This window comes from Rhipicephalus microplus, chromosome 2 (assembly GCF_043290135.1).
Source record: "Rhipicephalus microplus isolate Deutch F79 chromosome 2, USDA_Rmic, whole genome shotgun sequence".
Lineage (NCBI taxonomy): Eukaryota > Metazoa > Arthropoda > Arachnida > Ixodida > Ixodidae > Rhipicephalus > Rhipicephalus microplus.
The window spans coordinates 161,247,832-161,270,360 of record NC_134701.1 but is presented as its reverse complement, the minus strand read 5'-3'; the positions used below and the strand labels follow the sequence as shown (position 1 = coordinate 161,270,360).

The window sequence follows — 22,529 nt, the reverse complement described above, 5'->3', positions numbered from 1 at the left end:
AACAGAATTGCAGGTATACTTGTTAATGAGAATCCAGCGAGCGCGTTACCCCGAGCTGTTGCCCCAGTGTCTTTTATTGAATAAATGGGTCGCCAGGCGCATGTCTGTTGCTACTGTATACCCTTGCATATAGCACATCGTTTTCGCGGGTATCACCGCAAGCGCACGGCGTTAATAGGCAATCCGTAACGCTATCCGTATCGTCCAGTTGCCCATTTGACACTACTCAACACGTTCAGCAGCGATGAAATGCACCTTAAAACACCACGTATAACAAAAATGAAATTCTCGCCTCTATATAATTTAGAGAATGTATGCAAGCGCGGAACACCAAAACGCGCCAGGGGGTGTGTCGTCGCAGACCAAAGCGCCATTCCATGCTTCGCGAAGGATGCACTGATTGATTATGGTAGGCGCCTCTCTTCAGAGGGTGCTACGAAATAAGTTTATGTAAGGTCCCTAGATAACACTTGTCTAGGGACCTAAAGTTTATCTAACGCCATTTTCACTAGAAGGCTACTATTTTTCCCGCCGCAGCGCCGTCCAAGGGCTGCGATGTTTCGCAGCCACGCCGGTAAGTGAGGTTCTGCGGTGGTGTATGTAGCGTATATACGCTCAGTTCATAAGGTACTGCTGTTCTTCGAGGGACATGGGCAAAACACAGCAATGCTTTGCAAGTGTAAAGACGGTAGTATGTAATCGCTAAGATGTCAGCTTCAAAATGACTGAAACGAAAAGCCGCTACGGCCCAGGAGGCGGTGCTGACGATAGAAATAGGAGGTGAGTAGAATTTCAATGCAATTCTTAAACAGCATTTGTAAAGGGGTGATTGATTAGTATGATTTGTTTAGCTGGCCATATGGGGTTCTGTGAGTATGCACTAACGTTAACTTCTCGGCTCGAAGTAATTGGTGAAGCCTAAATGGAAACGAACGGATGCGTACGCCATTGGCCAGCTGCACGTTAAGTGCATGCATTAGAGTTTTTAATGACTCGGGTTATTTGTCGCGAAGTTCAACGTAAGTCTGTAATCTCTAATAGATCGTCTCGTTCCGCTTGGAACGTCGCAATACTAATTTCATGCAAGGAAGGGGGCAGAAACACCAATGCGTGTGTTGATTCGTGTCGTCGTAGTGGTCAAAAGCTAGGTTGTGGACTCTTATCTTTGCGCAGGATAAGAAATGGACGGGTGAGCTCGAACTTCCCAGCGTAGAAGCAACACATAGACAGAAAAAAAAAAATCGCCGCCCAAGCGCTCCGCACAAATGGTTAACCCGCGACAGCTATAACATGCGGCCCCGGTTTTTTATTCATGTGTTCGAGCCGACGTGTCACTCACGCCTTTCACAATTATTGGTTACATTTTGTACACACGTTTTGGTTGGGTTTACCACAGTGCTTATTTAACATGCCGCACATTGTGCCCCGCATGGTCATGGAGGAGTGTAATGAGCGGTTAAATGCGTTTCGCAATGCATTAGTCATAGTGGTTCTCGAACCACGGGTGGTCAGAGGCGTCCTCGGCGAACGCGCTCCCGCAATCGCCACGTTGACGCCGCAACGACGTCACAAGCGTTCGGCATCGCGAGCGAACCTGGTGGCGTAGTTTGCAGGATCCGTCCATGACCGGTGCCTTCATTCCCGTTCGCGATTTAGCGCGGCTTGGGAGGCTGCCGTATCATCGGTATAGGCATGCAGTCGCTGCCGGCACTCGGCCTCCCGGGCCTCCTTTTGTGCCTGGACTGCAACATCAAACCGCCGAATACGAGCTCTCTCACATTTACACTTTCGGCGTTTTTCGAGAGTTGTCCGTGGCATATTTATGAGCAAGCGCGCTTGGCGCCCCGGCGAGCCTGGAGGAATAAAAAAGGCTTTCCTTCCTCCATGGCCTCTCCTCAGTTTTTTCTCCCTCCATGCCGGCTTGCCACTGTGCCCTGGCTGCAACGGCATGGACGACGTCACTCACAAAATAACGTAGCCAATGGCGTGCGTGCTTGGGTACGACGCTGCGAACGACGTGACTGATAACACAGCCAATGGAGACCACTCGTGACACCACTGCAGGATGGATTTTCGTTTTCCCTAGCCATATACAGCTTTCGCTGTATTAAGCGTCCTGCACATCTGGAAGCACGACATGGCGTAAGTTCACTTCGTTGCGGAGGAGCAGCCACTGACAATACGCTGAAAGTGCGGCCGTGTTTGATAACATTGTCAGTTTGTTCTTTGACGATTACTTAAAGGCGGCACTCGCCAGCGACTAGCTGGCCAACCAGCTTTGGGCCGTCCGGCAAGTTAAAGATGCTGCCCGGGATCAAAGACTTCGAGCGGTCACCTGAGCACCGCCATCGTAATCGACGGAGAGTGGGAAGAGGTAGGGGTTAATGCCCTCTTCCCTAACCTCGCCCAGTGAAAACTGTCACACTTTAAATCAAGTTTAAAGGTTGTCGCGGTCAACTCTATGAAATTCATAGAGTTGACCGCGACAACCACGGCGATCACGTCACAAAGTAAGAGAAACCGAAATGTAATTATGAATGTACAAAAACATGCTGCGTGTTCACTGTCATTCATCGTTGTAAGCGGAGCCGTCCTTGACTTGTGAAACGCACTTCGCCAAGACGAGGCCATCTACGCTTAACAGACAATAACGATTAAGGTTGGCTTCTCCGATCGGGCTAGTCATCGCAATGATTCGTTTTCGAAGACTAGTCTATTCAACGGTGCGACGAGAGGCCGTTGTTCCAAACGGTCACTGTACCTGTCGTTCACTGTATTTAGAGTACTTCTTACAGTACTGCCCCGCCGTGGTGGTCTAGTAGCTAAGGTACTCGGCTGTCGACCCGCAGGTCGCGGGATTGAATTCCGGCTGAGGCGGCGGCATTTTCGATGGAGGCGAAAATACAGTAGGCCAATGTGTTTAGATTTGGGTGCACGTTAACGCCGCAAGCGGTCAAAATTTCTGGAGCCCTCCACTACGGCGTCCCTTATAATCAAATGGTGGTTTTGGGACGTTAAACCCCACATATCAATCAACTACCGGTCGTTTACTGTATTTTACTGCAATTGCTTTACTTTTACTTACTTTCTTCAAAAGCATACCTATGAGGAGAGAGGGGGGAGTTTCATGACTTTGATATACGAGTACATGTGCACAATCTGATCGCACTACCTCTGATATTCACGTCACAAAAAAACGCTAATGCCTGTGCCCCCCCCCCCCCCCCCCCGGTCGGGTTGGTGTGATCCCCTCCCAAAACAAACAAAAAAAATTCTGGCTACGCCCCTGCTTCGAACGCACCTTTGGCTTTGTTTATTGCTGTGTTTTTTTCCCGAACAAAAGAACGGGCCGTTGTGAACTCCGTGAACCGATTTAAATTTGTGGGCCTAAAAAGGTCAAGGTGTTAAAGTGTAACTGCCGAACCTTCGCAGAATTTTGTCTTGCGGCAAAGCGGATTCAAGCCACATGGAACGATACGGAGCGTAAGGAACGAAGATTAGACAAATCTGCTTGCTACTCATCATTTTCATACTGCAGGCTGAAGCGCCGTACGTTGCAGCTGTCATAGACACTAGCGCCAGCGTTCCCCCCAGTTTGTTTATTGGAAAGACCATGATAACGCGCTCTTCAGTATTTTTAGAAACGATGTTTATGGGATTATTCAGAATATGTGAAGTCTCATGGTCTAATCAAATATAAAACAATAGAAACACGGGGATTTTATTTCGAATTTATAAAGTCCATCCAGGATTTTCAATTTATTTTATCCCATTTTACATTTGCGTAACCCAAATTTATGTATATTACTTCATTTATACTAGCCTTCCCTTGCCTCTGTTTTTTTTTTTTTTACCATTGAGATACTGTAACAAGGTTTAGCGGCGTTTAATTTCCGGCCCGTACGCTCACTTCCGCGTCTGCCCGTCAGCTGCATATATATTAATGAAATCACATTATTTTTGGTCGCATACATCTCGCACAAGTTCGTTATGTCTTCAATCGCGTAGACACTGAAATGCTATAGCAGTAACAAATCACAACATTCTCATTTCGGGAGTGATCTCATTTCCTTCAATTCCCTCTTCCGCTGCTTTGCGATGGCTTTTGCAATCACATCTGCTCTTTGGTCGATATAAGCGAGCCGGCTTGACAGCGGTCTCTCGCTCTTTTTTTTTTTTTTTTCAGACGGCCTACTGCGACATCGCTGTTATAATAAGCCCTTATGCAGACTGCCATTTCATTAGCTTAATGCAATTGTTGCACTTTGTATAGCGGGCGGCCGCTTATTGTTTCCATTCTTTTTTGCGCTGCTTCTGTCGCTCCACGCGCGATTATTTTACGGCAGCAACCTCTATGATGACCGATATAGTGGAGGAGATGTATTTCGCATATTTGAAGTGGAGCTTAAGCAAACTGTCATTTCGGAGTCGTACACGAAAAAAAAAAAATGACAGCATATCCACGGAGTGAATGATGGAGAGTGGGGCGAAGAATTCGTCCGTCCATTCGTTCTTGCTTCCGTCCGTCCATGCGTCCGTCAGTGTGACCGTCCATGCGTCCATCAACCCCTCCGTGCGTGCGTCTGTTCGTGCGTCCGTCCCTGCGTTCGTCCATGCAGCCGCCCCTGCGTCCGTTCATGCGTCCATCCATGCATCTGTCTATGTGTCCGTTCGTCCATCTATTCAACACTCCAAGTACCACCATCTCGCATCTTTTCATCATATGTTCCCCATATAGAAGCACCGCCATCCAGCGGACATTCCAAGGACTAAACTAGAGGTGGCAACCGCACACTTTCTTACGGCTTGCACTTCGTATCTACTTCCCACCTTTAACCATCTCGAGTTCATGGTATATACTAGTTCACTGTATTCATGGCACTGCGGCCGAACGCTCGCTAAACCTTTCGAAAACCAAGGAGGTTACGTGCAGCGAGTATGACGTAGCAAACTTTTTCAGTCAGATAGTGCTCAATGTACATGCCAATGGCTGCTAATGGGAAATGAGAGGCGGAGAATTCGGCTTTTACTTTCTTACGGCTTGCGCTTCGTATCTACTTCCCATTTTTAACCATCTCGAGTTCATTCATGGTATATACAAGTTCATTGTATTCATGGCACTGCGGCTCAACGCTCTCTAAACATTTCTAAAGCTAAGGAGGTTACACCCAGCGAGTATAACGTAGCAACCCTTTCTTGTCAGATAGTGCTCAATGTACATGCCAATGGCTGGTAATGGTGATCGCAGCCTGCGCGTTAACTAAAAGCCGAATGCTCCTGTCTCTCATTCCCCATTAGCAGCCATTGACATGAACATTTAGCACTATTTTTTATTGTTCAACAACGCACAGAAGAAGCCTCTCACCGGCACCACCTTGGAGGTCAAAATGTTATACTTGTTACATACTACGGGGGACGAACGGGTGCCGCTATAAAGAGCTTTGCCCGCAAAAAACCGAGCGCCGGCCAGCGTGTACATGTACACGCCAAGAATGCAAGAATGGGAATCCTGCAGAATTCCCATTCCTGGGGGGGGGGGGGGGGCGAAGGTACGTTGTAGCGTCTAGCACCCCCCCCCCTTCCCTACTATGTCGATGCATTGAGGAAAAACAGAATTGTTGATTCCCACGGAATCTGGTTGAGATAGCGGCGACAGACACCGGTGGTAGCGGCGGCTAAAGGCATCGCCACCAAAAATCGGGCTGTGAACCCAAAACAGCTTACACTGCGGAGGCTGGATAACCGTGTGAGGGTAGAAGTCACGTATATCCTCTACGACAACATAAAAAAAGACGCGCTGCGAATTCCGAAACATCGGAGAACAGCAGTTTATTCGCTCGAGAACACATGGACAGGACAACACAAACGCACATATATACATACACTAAAACTCGTCCGCATAAGTGCGTCAAAACAGCGCTTTGATCGGATCGAGTGCGTCTTCCTCACAAAGGCTCAGTACCGTTCTGCACGCGTCGCTCTGTGGTTACGTCGTCAATCGACTTGCACGCGCCCCGGTGCCACCAGTCGTGGACGCTGGTCCTGCGCTGCTTATCCGCTGGCCGAGGCGGCGCGTGCAGCATGGCGCACAGCCGGCACCAGAAGTACGTGTTCACGAACTCGCCGGTGCCTTTCCACTCGAAGTACTGGTTGTACAGCGAATGGTTGCTGCTGAGCAGGCGAAGGTACTCGGCCAGCTCCTTGGGAGACGCGAAGTCGTCCACGTGGATGTACGAGTGGTACGGAGCCGCGGCCCGGTACTCCTCGCGGGAGGCGCCCATCACCACCGGGACCACGTTGTGCCTGCGGAAGATGAGACGTCGGCATGTGTTGCAGAGCCCCTTGATAATCCTCAAGTGCGCTTTCCTTCGCTGCAGGGACGTAGGCAGACTTTTTTTTGGAGGAGGGGATGAAGGGCACCTCCTTAATTCGAACTGGCCGCCGGGCAGCGAAATGGTCATTTTGCGATATGTCCAAGAAAAAAAAAATCGAAGAGGGGTGGGGGCACGGGCCTGCTGTGCCACCCCCTGAAGCAACGCCACTGCCCGCGTGTAGAACGTACAATGCGCTGGTGGACCTCATTCATTTGCACCTTATACGAGACGTGACGGCGACGGCGAAAAGACGCCGAGAGTGTCCACAATCATTGCTATCGCAATAAAATAATGAGAAAATAAAATACATATGTGAGGGTGCAAACATTCTTGCCCCGCCGCGGTGGTCTAGTGGCTAAGGTACTCGGCTGCTGAGCGGCAGGTCGCTGGATCGAATCCCGGCTGCGGCGGCTGCATCTCCGATAGAGGTGGAAATGTTGTAGGCTCGTGTGCTCAGATTGGGTGCACGTTAAAGAACCCCAGGTGGTCGAAATTTCCGGAGCCCTCCACTACGGCGTCTCTCATAATCTAATGGTGGTTTTGGGACGTTAAACCCCACATATCAATCACTCATCAAGGATGCAAACTTTCCAGAAGGGGGCCCAAAAGTAATAACTGAGGGAGAGCCTCCTATCGGAATTGGGAATGAAAATTAGTAAGGACAGGAATAAACTGACAAACGTGTTAAAAGAAACATCAGTATGGGCGAAACAAAAACTGATTGATAGACGAATTAATGCGACGAAAATAAATATGTTCGGAAACTACACATGGCAAAACATCAACAAAGGCAATGCATAAATGGAAGAGTACATTAATTGCAGTAAGGAGAGCAGGAATGTTTCCAAAGGTGATCGAAAACGGCTTAATGATCAGGTTTTAGTGTGTTCCAAATAAAAAAATGCGCTAAAATATTACTTTGCTTGCCATAATTCGTAATTATTTTCGCTAATATAAAATTACTTAGCCAAGTCGTATTCCTATCAATGAATCTATGAATTGGAAAGGCATCAGCAGAAACTTGGTGGTTGATGACCTTATGCAGGAAAACCATCGGAATAGCGTTGTATGTGTAAAACAACAAGGAGTACCACGGCCGCTGGATAAAAAACGAGGTGTGGCAGTACACTCGATTTTAGGAATAGAGGCTTACATGACGAACAAGGGGATGCAAATTTTATAATCGCGCGTGTCTCTAGATGCCAACTAAGTGATGTATGTGAGTGTAATAAGCATTTTTTCAAGTAGTAACACAAATACAAAATTTGATATGTGTATGGATGAAGTGAGAGAAGTCTATTAATGGTGTTTAACGCGCTTCAATTAATGCCCTAACGCCAAAGCAGATCTCTTTTACCACCGAATAAAGGTGGGTGTTACATATTAAATTAGAATCTACAATGACTTCGCAGAATTTATAGGTTTAATTTTTACATTGCTTATCCTTATATGTAAGCCAGATGTAATTAGTTTGGGAGGCAGATGAAATACTACGAACCAAAACTTTACAGTGTTTATGCTTATATTATTCTTAAGACACCCTGTTCAAGCTTGTGTACAGCGTGATTTATCTAAAAGATTAGTTGGGCTCGAGGCAAAAGCTACGATCATCATATTGTCGGCGTAGAGGAAACACACTTGCGATAATCGAACTCGGCAGATCGTTAATAAATGTCAAAAATATGAGTCGACCGAGCACGTCATTGATTTTCAAAAGTGTTTTTTTTTTTCAAAGACTTTTAAGCACGCACAGCGACTGTACGGATCAAGTTCGCGGTGTTTGTCTCTTCTTTGAAAAAAAACAATGAATGAAAAAGAAAAGGGCTCGTTGGAGAGCGTATACCTGAGGGCATTGTAGAATTTTTCGGTAATGTAGTCCTTGCAGTTGGCATTCTCGAAGGACAGGTAGAAGTAGTAATCGCTGTCCAGCATCTCGTAGCATCTCTCACTTTCACTGCGTGGACATTTGAGGGTGCCGCAAGCGCCGTATATGTCCACCTACACGGGGCAGGCATTCGGCCGGAGTGAAAAATGAGTTGTAGCCGTTACAATATTGGTCACAAGCGCAGCGAATTGTGCATGCACGCAAGAAACACCGATGCGATAAACATTATTTGCATAGCCGGGCACACATTTTGTGTTCCCCGTAGCGGAGGCCCTTCTCAAGTTAGTGGTAATTAACTCGTAACTCGTCTGAAAAGACTACTGCCAGTTGAAACGACACAAGTCGATGTGATAGCGTATATACACTGGTTATCATGCCGACTAAAGAAGGTATACAACGTGCGAACGTCAAAGTAGTGTTTTCTGCTTTCACAATATTGCAGTTTGTGCAGACTAACCAGACATACCTCATCGGAGAAGCAGGAACGTAAAACGGAGCATAAAAGTAGGTTTATATATACAGTGCAATGACGCAGTTGCGCACAAGCTTCCGTTGCCATGTGGCATTATGTGGGTCAGAGTGGACGGTGCGTAAATGAATGTTTAAAGGAGCTCCACTACAACGTCAAAAAAACAGGGGTGGGTTATTCGATGCCCATTGCAGGCATTGCAGTAATTCAGATGTCAGTGCAAGTATTCCTAAATCGTTGATTGCCTTTTGCTGTAAAGAGTTAACCCATCTATATGAAAGGATAGGTGAACTTGCAAAGTGCGTGTAGCCATGATGGTTGTAAAGCGATGTTGCCTATATATGCATGTGGTCATGCATTTCCTGAATAAACATTGTTGCAAGTTAGTGACTGTGTGTGTCACGTCATTCTCTGTCCGTGTTTTTAGTGCGGCTTGACAACGATTTTTACTAATCTATAGACACGTCGGTATACTTGCCGATGTAAAATATGAACAAGCGTGAGAACACGTGCACTCTAAGCAATGTTAAGTGACGCGTGCGATGTGATGTTTGCTCGATTGTACTTCAGTTCTTATGGATCCTCATATTGTTTGCAATTTTTCACATAGCGCATGTATAGAATTTTATAATTGCCAAAACTATGACACGACTATGACGTGCGTTGTCGCAGGAAGCTCTGGACAACTCATCTGGGCTCCTAAACGCACTATGAAATCACGCAGTAAGTGGTCCAGTGGTTATTGCACTCGACTGCTGACCCGGAGGTATCGGGACTGAATACCGGTCTAAGCAGCTGCATTTCGACAAACGGAAAATGCTAGGGGCCAGTGCGCTTACATGTGCAGGTGCCCGAACCCCAGGCAGGTGGTCAAAATCACCGGAGCCCCTCTCATAATCGCATCGTGGTATTGGGACGTATCTGATCAGGTCCGACTGACTAAAGGTTCGAGATAAACTTGGCGCCAACCTATAGAGGATTGGGGAAGGGCACTTCCCCTGCGTTCTCTGCGCGCATGGCTATGTATGGTGATCATTCTCTGTCCGCAAGTTTCGAAGCGAACGAGACCAACGGAACCGCTTACCTGTATGTGCTTCTGCAACTCGCGCGCGTACTCGAGCCGCCTGTTTGCTGCGCCGCAGTTGGAGACGAACCAGGCCACCATTTTCGTCTTGTTCTGTGCGTAGTCGTAGTTTCTTTTAATGCGCTTCACCAGCGGGTCGAAAAGCACGAACTTCTCGTACGGCGTCACGATGTCCGAGTCCCTCCTGTGAGCGAGAAGAAAGGGCTGCTCCGTATGCACTTTCCTCTTGGTACCATACATGCCTAGCACATCCACTGCTTAGGGTGACTCCTCCTTTAATGAGTGGAATTAAAGAAGGAGCGCTATTCACGAGACGAGAACGTGTCCAAAAACACAACGCTACACCGGAGACTGTGCTGCGCATACGACAAGAACTCCACGCCGCGCATTGATACAGCGCGAGCACTTTTTTTTTTCTGAGGGGGTGAAGAGGCCTTACATATTTGCCTATTTTTGTGCTGTATGCACGATATTGATTTACTCTTCCTGCTGTTGCTGTAGTTTTCATGACCGTTTACACTGAAATAAACTCTTGAGAGTTCATTTCTTCAGCGGACTATCTGACCATTCCTTCGAGGTTGCCCCTGCGTCGGAAAGTTCCATGGTTAAACGTTGCTCCGTGCGCTACAGTTCCTCCCTGAGTTTTCACACACCACCCTTTACTTGTATAGTTAATCCCTCCGCGGGGACAAATTATTCATTGCGGGGACAAAATGCAACTCTTACTACCATTTCACTTTTTTTGTGGCTTGGAGTATACCATCTTTTTCCTATAACGTGCCCCGCCGCGGTGGCCTAGTGGCTAAAGTACTCCGCTGCTGACCCGCAGGTTGCGGTATCGAATTCCGGCTGCGGTGGCTGCTTGCATTTTCGATGGAGGCGAAAAATCTGTTGGCCCGAGTGCTCAGATTTGGATACACGTTAAAAAATCTCGGGTGATCGAAATTTCAAGAGCCCTTGACTACGGCGTCTCTCATAATCGTATGGTGGTTTTGGGACGTTAAACGCCACACGTCAATCAATGTTTTTCCTAACGCAAGACAAGCAACGTAATTTGCCCCGCGCTACTCGATCGCATTGAGCATGGCACAGCGAACCATGAACGAGGAAACGACTGAGTCACCTTCGTGTTAATTTTGTGAAGAAACGCACAGACAGAAGGATTGGCGGTGAGAAACGACCTATAATGAGGCCAACTGACATTGAAGCCAAGTATTACATAGGGGACATTTTATTATTTATGACATAATTGGAAAGGATTTAAAGTGGACGAAAACGAAAGCGACTTGCTGTCAACAAAAACAGAACCCCCCCCCCCCCCCCCGCCATCCTCCCTCTTTAAATATGTTCTGTTAATGTCATAATTATACGGTATAAAACAACAAATAATGTATCCTGTATAACTTCGGTGGCTTTATAGTTTATGGGCTTTACCAGGTTGTGTATAAACGAAGAACGAACCCTTGATTTCATCCCCTCTTTCGTTCACCATTGCGAGTTCACATTTTTGTGCTGCAAGTGACGCAGCAATACGTCAGCATTGCGATTATCAGCCGACAAACGTCTCACGTCGATACGCCTTACGTATACGTCTACGTAAACACACGTGGACCTGCATGCCAGACTGTGTGCAAAGCACGGTGCTGAGCCTCTAACGTGGCGCCCATGCACACAATGGCCGACAGATGGCAGCAATTTCGCATAAGGTACGAGGCATCTGGAAAGGAGTAATGGTGCCGGCGCTCACGTTCTCTAACGCCGTATTATGCTTAAAGTCAGATATCCTGTCGGGACTGGAGGTTAACCAAAAGGCAGTCGGCAGGTTAGCTCTGGGAGCTCACAGTAAGACTACAAACGAGGCTGTACAAGGCGATATGGGTTGGGCTTCATTTGAGGCGAGGGAAGCACAAAGTAAAATACGGTTTGAGGAGCGACTTAGACATTTAGATGAGAAGAACTGGGCAGCCAGAGTGCACAGATACCTGTACCTGAAAAGTGTGGACACCCAGTGGCGGAAGAGGACGCGAAAGCTGGCGACTAAATATAACTTGACCGCGGCAAATAAGCAAAGGGGGCCAGTTAAAAAGCAAGTGAGGGAAACAGAGACGCTCATGTGGAAAGAGAGGATGGAAAAGAAGGGATCGCTGGGAATCTACAAGGCAAGCAAACAAGAGATCCGGAAAGAGAACTTTTATGACAACAATAAAGGTAGTGCGTTGCTCTTTGAGGCGCGGGCTGGCTGCTTGAGAACTCTAACTTACAGGAGCAAATATTCGTCACAGGATGAGACATGTGTTGGATGTGGCATAAATAAAGAAACAATCGACCACATAGTCATGGAATGCCAAAAGATTCAGCCGGATAGAAATGGGGGGAAGGTCACACTTCCTGAGGCGCTGGGCTTCGCGGTTGATGGAAGCATTAACTGGTCAGCAGTAGGTATTACTAAGCAGTGGCTGGAGTATTGGTGGAGGAAAGGCAGAGAAGTCGATAAAATAACATCCCAGCCAAGAGTAGCGGCAGGGCAAAATTAAAAAGACATCCGAGTTGAGGGACAGAATTTAAACTCGAACTATTAAGGTAGGCTAGATGGCGCATGCCGTCACCCCGATTCAAAGGGGAGGCCTTTAATCATCATCATCATCGTCTTAAGTGAAGCTCTATAAAGCGAATCTTTCAAGCTTAATGATGGGGTTGTGCCGTTTGTCACGTTACAGCCGCGATTGCTTGCATTAATTTCCAAGCTTAACCTTCAAGACTACGTCTCATTGTTGTGCGCACCTTCTTTGAAAAGTTGTATATACGTTTTGACATTACCCGATTGAATGGCACACACCAGTTGTTTGTTTGCCCAACACACGCGTAAAATTCTGCGTCCTAATATAGCTCTACACCACCCTTTCTTTCTTTTTTAATTAACCCGCCTTTGTATGCTGTACTAGCAATAGCGGCGTGAGTAAATCATGCTCGAGGGGGAGGAGGAAATACCAAGAAATTGAAGAAAGATGGACGAACAAGACCACCATGGCACAATAATAAAAAATGGGGCTGTTTAAGCATGCATAAACCCACAAATTGCGGTACTCGCACTCTCGGTAGGCACCTCTCTATGTGTAACAAATCGTGGCCGTAGTAGCGTTGAAAACCGAATAAGTAGATCAATTAAACTTCTTTGCATTCTCAGCATTATAGGTATAGTGTGCATCACGAAAACAGACTCCAAACGTTTTTGTTTTCAAACGACGTTGAGATTTGTGTTACACTGCGTATGGCAAGTACTGTTTGCTACACAGTTGAAGAAGGCATCGAGCTAAATGGAGTGAGGAAATAAAGAGGAAGACAAGCAGATTGGGCGAGTTGGTAAGGTTCCATGATAAAAATTTAGAACAGCACTTCAACACAGACGATATAGAAAAGAAGAGACACACACGGCGCTGAACTTGCAACTGGTTTATTAAAAAAAAGTACGTTTTTTAGAGGCGAGCGCGTATGCTCATTGTCAAAGATGATATCACAGATGATGTGCCTGTCAAACCGCAAGGCACAGCTTCGTGTGAGCTTCTTAATCACCCCTGCACTCTTCAAAAAAAGTTAATAGTGAAAAGGTAGCAACTGCAAGCAAATAAGTAGTAACTGCAGCGCTTACTACTTTTCTTGGACCATTACTACATGTTGCAACCTGTTTACTACCTACGTTAGTAAACAGTTACTAGCTGCAACTGTTACTAACTTTTTGCAATCTGTTTACTGCGTAAGTTAGTAAACAGTGAGTAACTCGAGTGAAAGGGGGTAGTAACTGCAGCCATTACTACCTTTTTTGCCCCGTTACTACTTTTTTGTTACCCGGATATTGACTACCTAATCCAAAATAGTGTGTAATCCCGAATCTGATAATTTATGAGAGGAATCGTCTCGACGTATCATAATTAAACGGAGAAATGACGCAGAAGATCTCCATAGTTCAAGAAAAAAACATTTTGTTTTAAATTACGCAACCGAGATATGTAAACGTCATTCTTATATTGTCGAAAGGGAGAAGTACAATTTAACGAACCATAAGCAAGTGCTACACGGGTTGTGATACACAATTACAACAAACGTAGTATATTGCAGCAAATTAACAAGACTGGTGGATCAAAATTAACCAGATGGTGATAATTATTCTGGAGGACGGTCACAATTGATTCACTGTGGCGTGTCTCCAAATATTATTGTTGTTTTGGCACGTAAAATACCCAAAACAATTATTACCTTTTGAGCGTCGATATATTATTTATTTTCAATACTGCCAGTCTCATTCCGAGACCATAGCAGGTGGGCGTACAGATTGTACATGCAGGTGGTACATTAACAGAAATGTAGTGAAATGACAGTCATCACAAAGTACAAGCGCGAAAAATATACAAATTGTTTACATCTGCAAAGACAAAGAAACCATCACCAAAAAGAACACAAATTTTGCATGAAGTGCAGTGGTACACAGGCAAACAAATAGCTAACTTCCAAACACTCCAGTTGACACTTGTACACTCCACTAATACGCTTTCACTGGTGGCGCAATGCTTCTGGTAATGCGAGTATTGCCGCATTAAGAGAACATATTTTCTAATTTTAGTGCAAAGTCGGATACCGATTTCGCACTAGTTATGGAGGAATCCAAACAGTTCCATTCCCTTATGGCAAGTGGAAAAAAGGAGTGTTTGAACGTGTCATTGCGGTAAGAGTACTCTTTCAGTGTGTATGAATGTTTGTGCCTAATAACGCGGGAGTCTGACGGACGGATGTACAATGATGGGTCAATTTTATAATGGTTGTGAAGTAGCTGAAAAAGAAATTTAAGGCGCGCTTGTTTCGCTCGAATCGCAAGTGTTTGGAGGCCAGAGCTAGCTAACATATTTGTAGGAGAATCAGTGCGCTTATATTTGTTGCAGATGAATCTTGCTGCCTTCCTCTGTACGTTTTCTAGCTTTTGAATGTTAGTGACTGTATAAGGAAACCATACTTAAACCATATATAAGCCGTGCGAAGCATTCAAATGCACGGAGGCTATGTTAATATGAGTTCGGTGCCTTGTTTCGGCCACTGTACATAATGCCTTTTTGTAGCCATTTTGTAATAAATAGATATGACATATAATTCTTTGTAAGCAAGGCTGAATAAAAGTCTTGTGCTACGTCCCCAAGCACACGTACCCAGGTAGTGTGATATAGTGTTCTAGATTCACATTCGTCATAATTCATCCTGAAACACAGGTGCTTCTTTGTGCCAGACATGCATCTCCAAAAGGTGCTTCTTTGTGCCAGACATGCATCTACAAAGTAGGGGCTATATATATTCTACGCTGACTTCGTGCTGTAGCGTAAAAAAAAAAAAGTGAACCTCATAGGTCTATGTATTTTTCGTGTTCATGGCACACCACATAAGGTGACCCGAAGTTGTGTAGCAGTGACTTATAAGACAATGATTGACGAACATTAGCAATGAAGAAATATTATGCCAAGATTAATGAACATAGTAGTATTGGTTGCTTCTTTTTTCTTGAAACATTTGACAGTTACTACCTATTGGTGGTAACGGCTAGTGTAGGAACAGTTCCTAAGTGTTGGTAGTAACTGCAAAGGTAGTAGCTGTGACCACCCACTCCGTTACTAACTGCGCTTACTACCAGGGTTGTAACATATGTGACAAACCATTGCTACCCCAAAGTTAGCAAGTACTACCACCTTTTTTCTAAGAGTGTGTGTAACTTAACAATCCCGTTTCTTTTGCTGATGGCTCTAGGTTGGCCCTATATATATATATATATATATATATATATATATATATATATATATATATATATATATATATATATATATATATATATATATATATATATATATATATATATATATATATATATATATATATATATATATATATATAATGTCACGGGCTAAGTAGATGCCTGAGGATGACGACGACGAAATGCTGAACGGGAACGTGCTCGGACTGCAGCAGCGTCGTACGCATTAGCTCGCCAGTATATTCGCCAGTACACATTTGTTCATCAGTGTATACTTTATTCCCCGTAACATCATTGGTGGAAGGTGCGGGGTACCACTCGCTATACAGCCCAACGAGCTGGATCTTCGCAGCGGACGGCGCATTGCAGCTACCACGATGACTGACCAGGCTACTCAATGTCAACAAGATCCGTCAGCCCCGCAGCCGATCGTTGTGGTGCAACCTCGTGACCCAGGTCCATTCAACGGCACAAGTGGCATAGACGTCGATGACTGGCTGGTTCAATATGAGCGCGTCAGCAGCAGCAACCATTGGGGTCCGACGCTTATGTTGGCGAACATCATCTTCTATTTGCATGGCACGGCAAAACTCTGGTACGAGACACATCAAGAAGAGTTGACTAGCTGGGACGTCTGTAAGCAGAAATTGCGCTATCTATTTGGGAAACCCATCGGACGTCAAGTGGCCGCAAAGAAAGAGCTTGCGACTCGTGCCCAGACATCCACGGAGCCGTACATCGCGTACATCCAGGACGTGTTGGCTTTGTGCCGCAAGGTCGACAAGGACATGCTCGACGAGGACAAAGTCGGACACATCCTGAAAGGAATTGCGGATGACGCCTTCAATTTTCTCCTGTACAAGGACTGCTCGACGGTGGAGTCGGTCATCGAAGCATGTCGTCGCTTCGAACAGGCAAAAAGTAGGCGCATAGTTCACCGATTTGACCGCCTTCCCAACACGGCGGCTACGTCCTCTTGCGAAGATTCGCCCACACTACATCAACCACCAGCGCCAGAAAACGTCACCAGAAGAGTCCGTCGGGAACTCGAGGCTATGGCACCCGCTATGTCTAGCGTCAGCGCGCCAGGACACAACCTCGATACTGTCAATGATACAGGCCGTGGTTCGCCAAGAGATTGCGAATATGGGCATTTCACCACCTCATCAAAATGCCCCTGCTACTTCCAGCTCGGCTCCAGTCGTTGCGGCTGCCACTCCGAACCGCACGTTCGCGCCACGACGAAACCCAGCTGAATGGCGCACTCATGATGATCGGCCCATATGTTTCACGTGCCATCGGATAGGACACATCGCTCGCCATTGCCGCAGCCGGTGGACCTCATCACCTCGACCGAGCTTCTATGATTGGCGGCCTCGCTCTGAACGTGCACCTTATGCCCCGTCCTATCGTGCTGAGACAGGTGCAGAGTATAATCCAGAACGTCGGACCAGCCGCTCGCCATCGCCCGTGCGTCGTCAGTCCCGCTCGCCCCAACCCCGCCGTTCTCGGTCTCCCTACGACCGTCGCTCGGAAAACTAGCCGGTGCAGCCCCCGGAGGTGACGCTGCATACACGACTTGGACTGCAAATCCTCTGATTACTCCCGACCAGCGGTGCAACCTCCTTACAATTCTCGTTGATGGTTTACCTATAACGGCTCTTATTGATACCGGTGCACAAATATCTGTGATGAGCTCAGACCTCCGCCGCCGCCTCCAAAAAGTTCTGACGCCAGCGATTTCACCTACCGTTCGTACTGCGGATGGGAGTACTCCTGCTGTGCTTGGAATGTGCACTGCGCGATTAACAATTTCTAAGCATCAAACTTCAGTTCTGTTCGCTGTCCTGGAAAATTGCCCTCATGACCTAATCCTTGGACTCGACTTTCTGACTTCACACGCTGCGCTCATTGACAGTTCCAAAGGTCTTCTTCAGCTCGAACTACCATCCTTTTCGGAGACCGTCTCTACCAGCCCACCTCGTCTACGCTCTGTCGATTTCCTTAGACTTCCGCCGCAAGCCGCAGTCCAAGTCCAACTCTCGCCATATCCTCCAGTACCCGATGGTGATTATGTTGCTGCCCCGATTTCTGACGTCGCCATGACACGCAATGTTGCACTCCCCAACACGGTGGTTACCGTTAAGGACAACCGAACTTCGTTTCCCGTCCTCAATTTCGGCCTCTCAGCGCAAGTTATTCCTCGCGGCATGTCACTTGCACATCTTACACCACTGGTAGACCACACAGTTTCCGCTCTAACCACCAATTCGCCACCCGATTTTTCATCAACGTCGTTCTCGTCACGTTCCTGTTCCGACCTTTTCAAGCCAATGCTATCTGACAAGCTCACCTCTGAACAAGTCTCTCCTTTCTGCCGTGTGCTTGCTTCTTATCAGGACATCTTTGACTTCGGCAACCGTAATTTGGGCCAGACATCTGTAGTAACCCATCGCATCGACACCGGTGACGCATCGACCCTACCGTGTGTCAGCCCCGGAGCGTGCTTTTATACAGCGAGAAGTCGATAAAATGCTTGATAAGGGCATAATCGAACCCTCATCTAGTCCCTGGTCCTCACCCGTTGTACTTGTTAAAAAGAAGGACAATAGCTGGAGATTCTGTGTTGATTACCGCCATCTCAACCATATTACCAAGAAAGATGTCTATCCCCTACCGCGCATAGATGATGCACTCGATTGCTTGCACGGTGCCAAATATTTCTCTTCAATAGACCTTCGCTCAGGCTACTGGCAGATCGTTGTGGCAGAGACGGCCTTTGTGACTCCTGATGGTCTTTATCAGTTCAAGATGATGCCTTTTGGATTATGCAATGCCCCCGCGACATTTGAGCGCATGATGGACTCTCTCCTTCGAGGCATGAAGTGGACCATCTGCCTCTGCTATCTTGACGACGTTATTGTTTTTTCGACTACTTTTGACGACCATCTTACTCGTCTGTCCGCAGTGCTTGATGTTTTTCGACGTGCCAACTTGCAACTTAACTCGTCCAAATGCCGCTTTGGGCAACGCCAAATCTGCGTACTCGGCCATCTTGTTAACGCTGCGGGCGTTCAACCAGACCCTGCGAAAGTCCGAGCAGTTCGCGACTTCCCCACACCCCGCTCAGCCAAGGACGTCCGAAGTTTTCTGGGACTGTGCTCCTATTTCCGTCGTTTTGTCGAGACGTTCGCTGAAGTAGCCCGTCCTCTAACCTGCCTCCTCAAAACGGATGTCGCATTCACCTGGGGCCAACAGCAAGCAAACGCCTTCTCGTCGCTCGTCGACATTCTCACCAATCCACCAGTCCTAGCACACTTCGACCCATCTGCTGCCACGGAGCTTCGTACTGACGCCAGTGGCCACGGCATGGGCGCAGTGCTCGCGCAGCTGCAACAAGGAATCCACCGCGTCGTCGCGTATGCAAGCCGTCTGTTGTCGCGCTCGGAACAAAATTATTCCATCACAGAACGCGAGTGCTTAGCTCTCGTCTGGGCCATTGCGAAATTCCGACCGTACCTGTATGGCCGACCATTCTCAGTTATTACGGACCACCATGCGCTTTGCTGGCTCTCCTCACTCAAGGACCCTACGGGACGCCTTGGTCGCTGGGCGCTGCGCTTACAAGAGTACACTTTTTCCGTATCCTATAAATCCGGACAACTTCACAAGGATGCCGACTGCTTGTCCCGTTACCCAGTCGATCCCCCTGACACGAGGGAAGATGAGCAAGAGGCCCTCGTTCTTTCAATTACCGACTTCACCGACATAGCTGCTGAACAACGCCGCGACCCCTCTTTGCGTGCTATTATCAATGGTCTGCACTCTCCCCACCCTGACCACTCCTTACAACTGTTCGTTCTTCACAACGACATCTTGCACCGCTACAACAACCGCCCTGATGGTGCTGAGCTTTTACTCGTTCCTGTGCATCTTCGCTCAGACGTTTTGGCCCAGGTGCATGATGCCCCGTCCGCTGGACACCTAGGGGTGTCACGCACGTATGACCGCATTCGCCGCCGATTCTTTTGGCCTGGCCTCTACCGTTCTGTGCGACAGTACGTTGCGGCATGCGACCTCTGCCAGCGCCGCAAGACACCTGCTCTGAGACCTGCTGGTACCCTCCAGCCCATTGAAGTACCAGATGAGCCATTTTTCCGAGTCGGCCTCGATCTTGTAGGAACCTTTCCCGTGTCGGCCACCGGTAATAAGTGGATTGCTATTGCTACCGACTACGCAACGCGGTATGCCGTTACACGCGCCCTCCCCACCAGCTGCGCTACTAATGTAGCCGATTTCCTTCTTCATGACATCATTCTGCGTCATGGTGCTCCTCGTCAGTTGATCACCGACCGCGGCAGCTGTTTTCTATCTAAAGTAGTCGACGAGCTCCTGCGATCCTGCTCTACCCACCACAAGTTCACTACAGCGTACCATCCGCAAACCAACGGCCTCACGGAACGCCTCAACCGTACCTTGACGAATAAGTTAGCGATGTACGTCTCCAAGGATCACAAAGATTGGGACATCCACTTACCTTTCGTTACCTTCGCATACAACAGTTCACGTCATGATACAGCTGGATTTTCCCCTTTTTACCTACTGTTCGGTTATGACCCGCCTTTGCCCATGGACACCATGCTCCAATCTGACGCCGCCTCATCGACTGCTTATGCTCGTGATGCCCTGGCCCGAGCTGACATCGCCCGCCAAGTCGCCCGGGATCGTTTATGTGCCTCGCAGCTTAACCAAAAGAGTGCTTACGATCGCCGGCACCGCGACGTACAGTACCCTCCGGGGTCACTCGTCTTGCTGTGGTTACCATCACGTCGTGTTGGTCTCAGCGAAAAACTGATGTCCCGTTACGTCGGCCCCTACCGCGTCATACGCAAGGTCACCAGCGTGACCTGTGAGATAGCTCCACTCCATACCACGTCAGTACCAGCTTCAGTCCCGACCGATATAGTGCACGTCTCACGGCTTAAGCCATACTTCTCACGCCCCGAGAATTGATCGCACCGGGACGGTGCTTCTGCCGCCGGCGGGTAATGTCACGGGCTAAGTAGATGCCTGAGGATGACGACGACGAAGTGCTGAACGGGAACGTGCTCGGACTGCAGCAGCGTCGTACGCATTAGCTCGCCAGTATATTCGCGCCAGTACACATTTGTTCATCAGTGTATACTTTATTCCCCGTAACATCATATATATATATATATATATATATATATATATATATATATATATATATATATATATATATATATATATATATATATATATATATATATATATATAGCCGTACATATATAGGACAAGCTGGCCGTCGCATAAATGTTAGGCTTCTTGAGCAATGAATTCATTAGAAAAGAAATTAACGAACTTGTTCAAGTGTTCCGAGTGTGAGTGTGTGCTGTTTTTTGTTGACACGGATATGCTGTTTATGCATGATTGCGCCTACACAAGAGAAATGGCTGAGGCCTTGCACATAACACGAAAAGCGACATGCATGGTAGGCGCGTATTGTCAGCCTTTCCTGGCGCTATCATCAAACGAAATGGGCTTGTTAAATAGGGAGGGGGGTTAGGAAGCTCAAACGAGGCTGCACCTTACGGTCAGACAGGTATATCATGTGTGATATGATCTTTGACAATCAGCTTGAGCGCCCACCTCTAATAAACGTGCATGTTTTTTTCCAATAAATCAGTTGCAAGTTCACTATCGTTTGTTTCTCTTATTTCCTATGTCCTGTGTTGGAGCGCTCTTTTATACTTTCATCATGAAATAGAGAGAGAAGGGGGGGGGGATATCGGCATATCGGCGGGCATAAAATGGAATCAGCGCAATACAGAAGGAAATGGAGATCATCGGGAAAAGTCTTCGTCCTCCAGCAGACTTCAGTAGGCTGAAAATACTGATCGGTTTTATCGTAACATTACTTTTATGTGTGTTTTAGTTGCCGTGCGTCTCGCGTACGTAATTTTTTTCACGTAAGCTCATTCACAAGCAGCCTGTCGAGCCGCCATCGTAAGGGCGAATTCACGGCTTCCTATATTTCTCTTGAATGGAATTCTGAAATTAGCTGAAAGTTGCATTTAATTAGGGATGCTTTACGAACATTATTAGCCAAGGAATGCCAAACCATTTACTACATGGAGCAATTGTAATGTTTCTGAACTCTAACTCGAATGAACATGCAGAGTGGAAGTCGATATAGAATGTCATCCCAAGCCCTGTCGTTCCGTCAAAGCATTTAACAAATTTGTGAAGCGGCCACTGCAATGGCACAATGACTATAAGGTGCCCGGCTACAGACTCGAAGGTCATGAGTTCGATCCTGGCGGTGGTGGTGACATCTCTGTGGAGTTGAAATGCTATAGAAGCCCGTGTACTCTGCGATGCCAGCGGTGGTCAAAGAGCACCCGATGGTATAAATTTTTGGAGCCTTTTACTGCGTCGCTTTCGCTATCATGTCGAGAGTTTGGCACGAAAAAACCCCACAAGTTATTCCTATAGATGTGTGAAGTCGATGTCCTTAGTCCCTTATTCACTCATTTTCACCGTTACAATCAGCCTTACCTGAATTCACCTCTATACTCACGTCTATGCTCACACGTATTCCAAAGCGGCATCGTTCATACACCATTTCAGTATTTATTGACACAGGTGTGGATTACATAGAGGGGTGCATTGGCCTTCCCACCACCGGCTGTTCCAGGGAAGTTCTTACAAAATCAATATATCTTATGTTGTCATCACTTTCAAGAAAATACCACTACTGGTTTGAAGCCATTCAGCCATTCATATATAACTCGTAATTCGATGTATACATTAGATCGAAATGCACCTAGAAGAGCATTTATTGCGTGATATATCGTGGTTCAAGAACGTCGACACTTATGTGGCCGAAAAAAAAGCTTGTTCTAGGCTAA

At 47.0% G+C, this 22,529-nt stretch overlaps 2 protein-coding genes across 5 annotated transcripts in view; one reads left to right on the top strand and one right to left on the bottom strand.

Moving 5' to 3' along the window:
- The first annotated feature begins 392 nt into the window (after positions 1–392).
- Positions 393–22,529, top strand: part of LOC119169685 (uncharacterized) — a 64,443-nt gene continuing 42,306 nt past the window's right edge. For 3 of the 4 annotated variants that reach the window (XM_075886990.1, XM_075886992.1, XM_075886989.1), the window contains exon 1: positions 584–780. The gene's annotated coding sequence lies outside the window, so the exon portion shown is untranslated. The other variant, XM_075886991.1, reaches the window with a different exon arrangement.
- LOC119169683 (glycoprotein 3-alpha-L-fucosyltransferase A-like) overlaps positions 5,814–22,529 on the bottom strand; it is a 37,469-nt gene continuing 20,753 nt past the window's right edge. The window contains exons 4-6 of the mRNA XM_037420712.2: positions 9,813–9,996; positions 8,218–8,372; positions 5,814–6,303 (exon numbers count right to left, since the gene is read on the bottom strand). Of these exons, the coding sequence (XP_037276609.2) occupies positions 5,946–6,303; positions 8,218–8,372; positions 9,813–9,996 (697 nt within the window). The 3' untranslated portion in view covers positions 5,814–5,945. The remainder of the gene's footprint in view (positions 6,304–8,217; positions 8,373–9,812; positions 9,997–22,529) is intronic.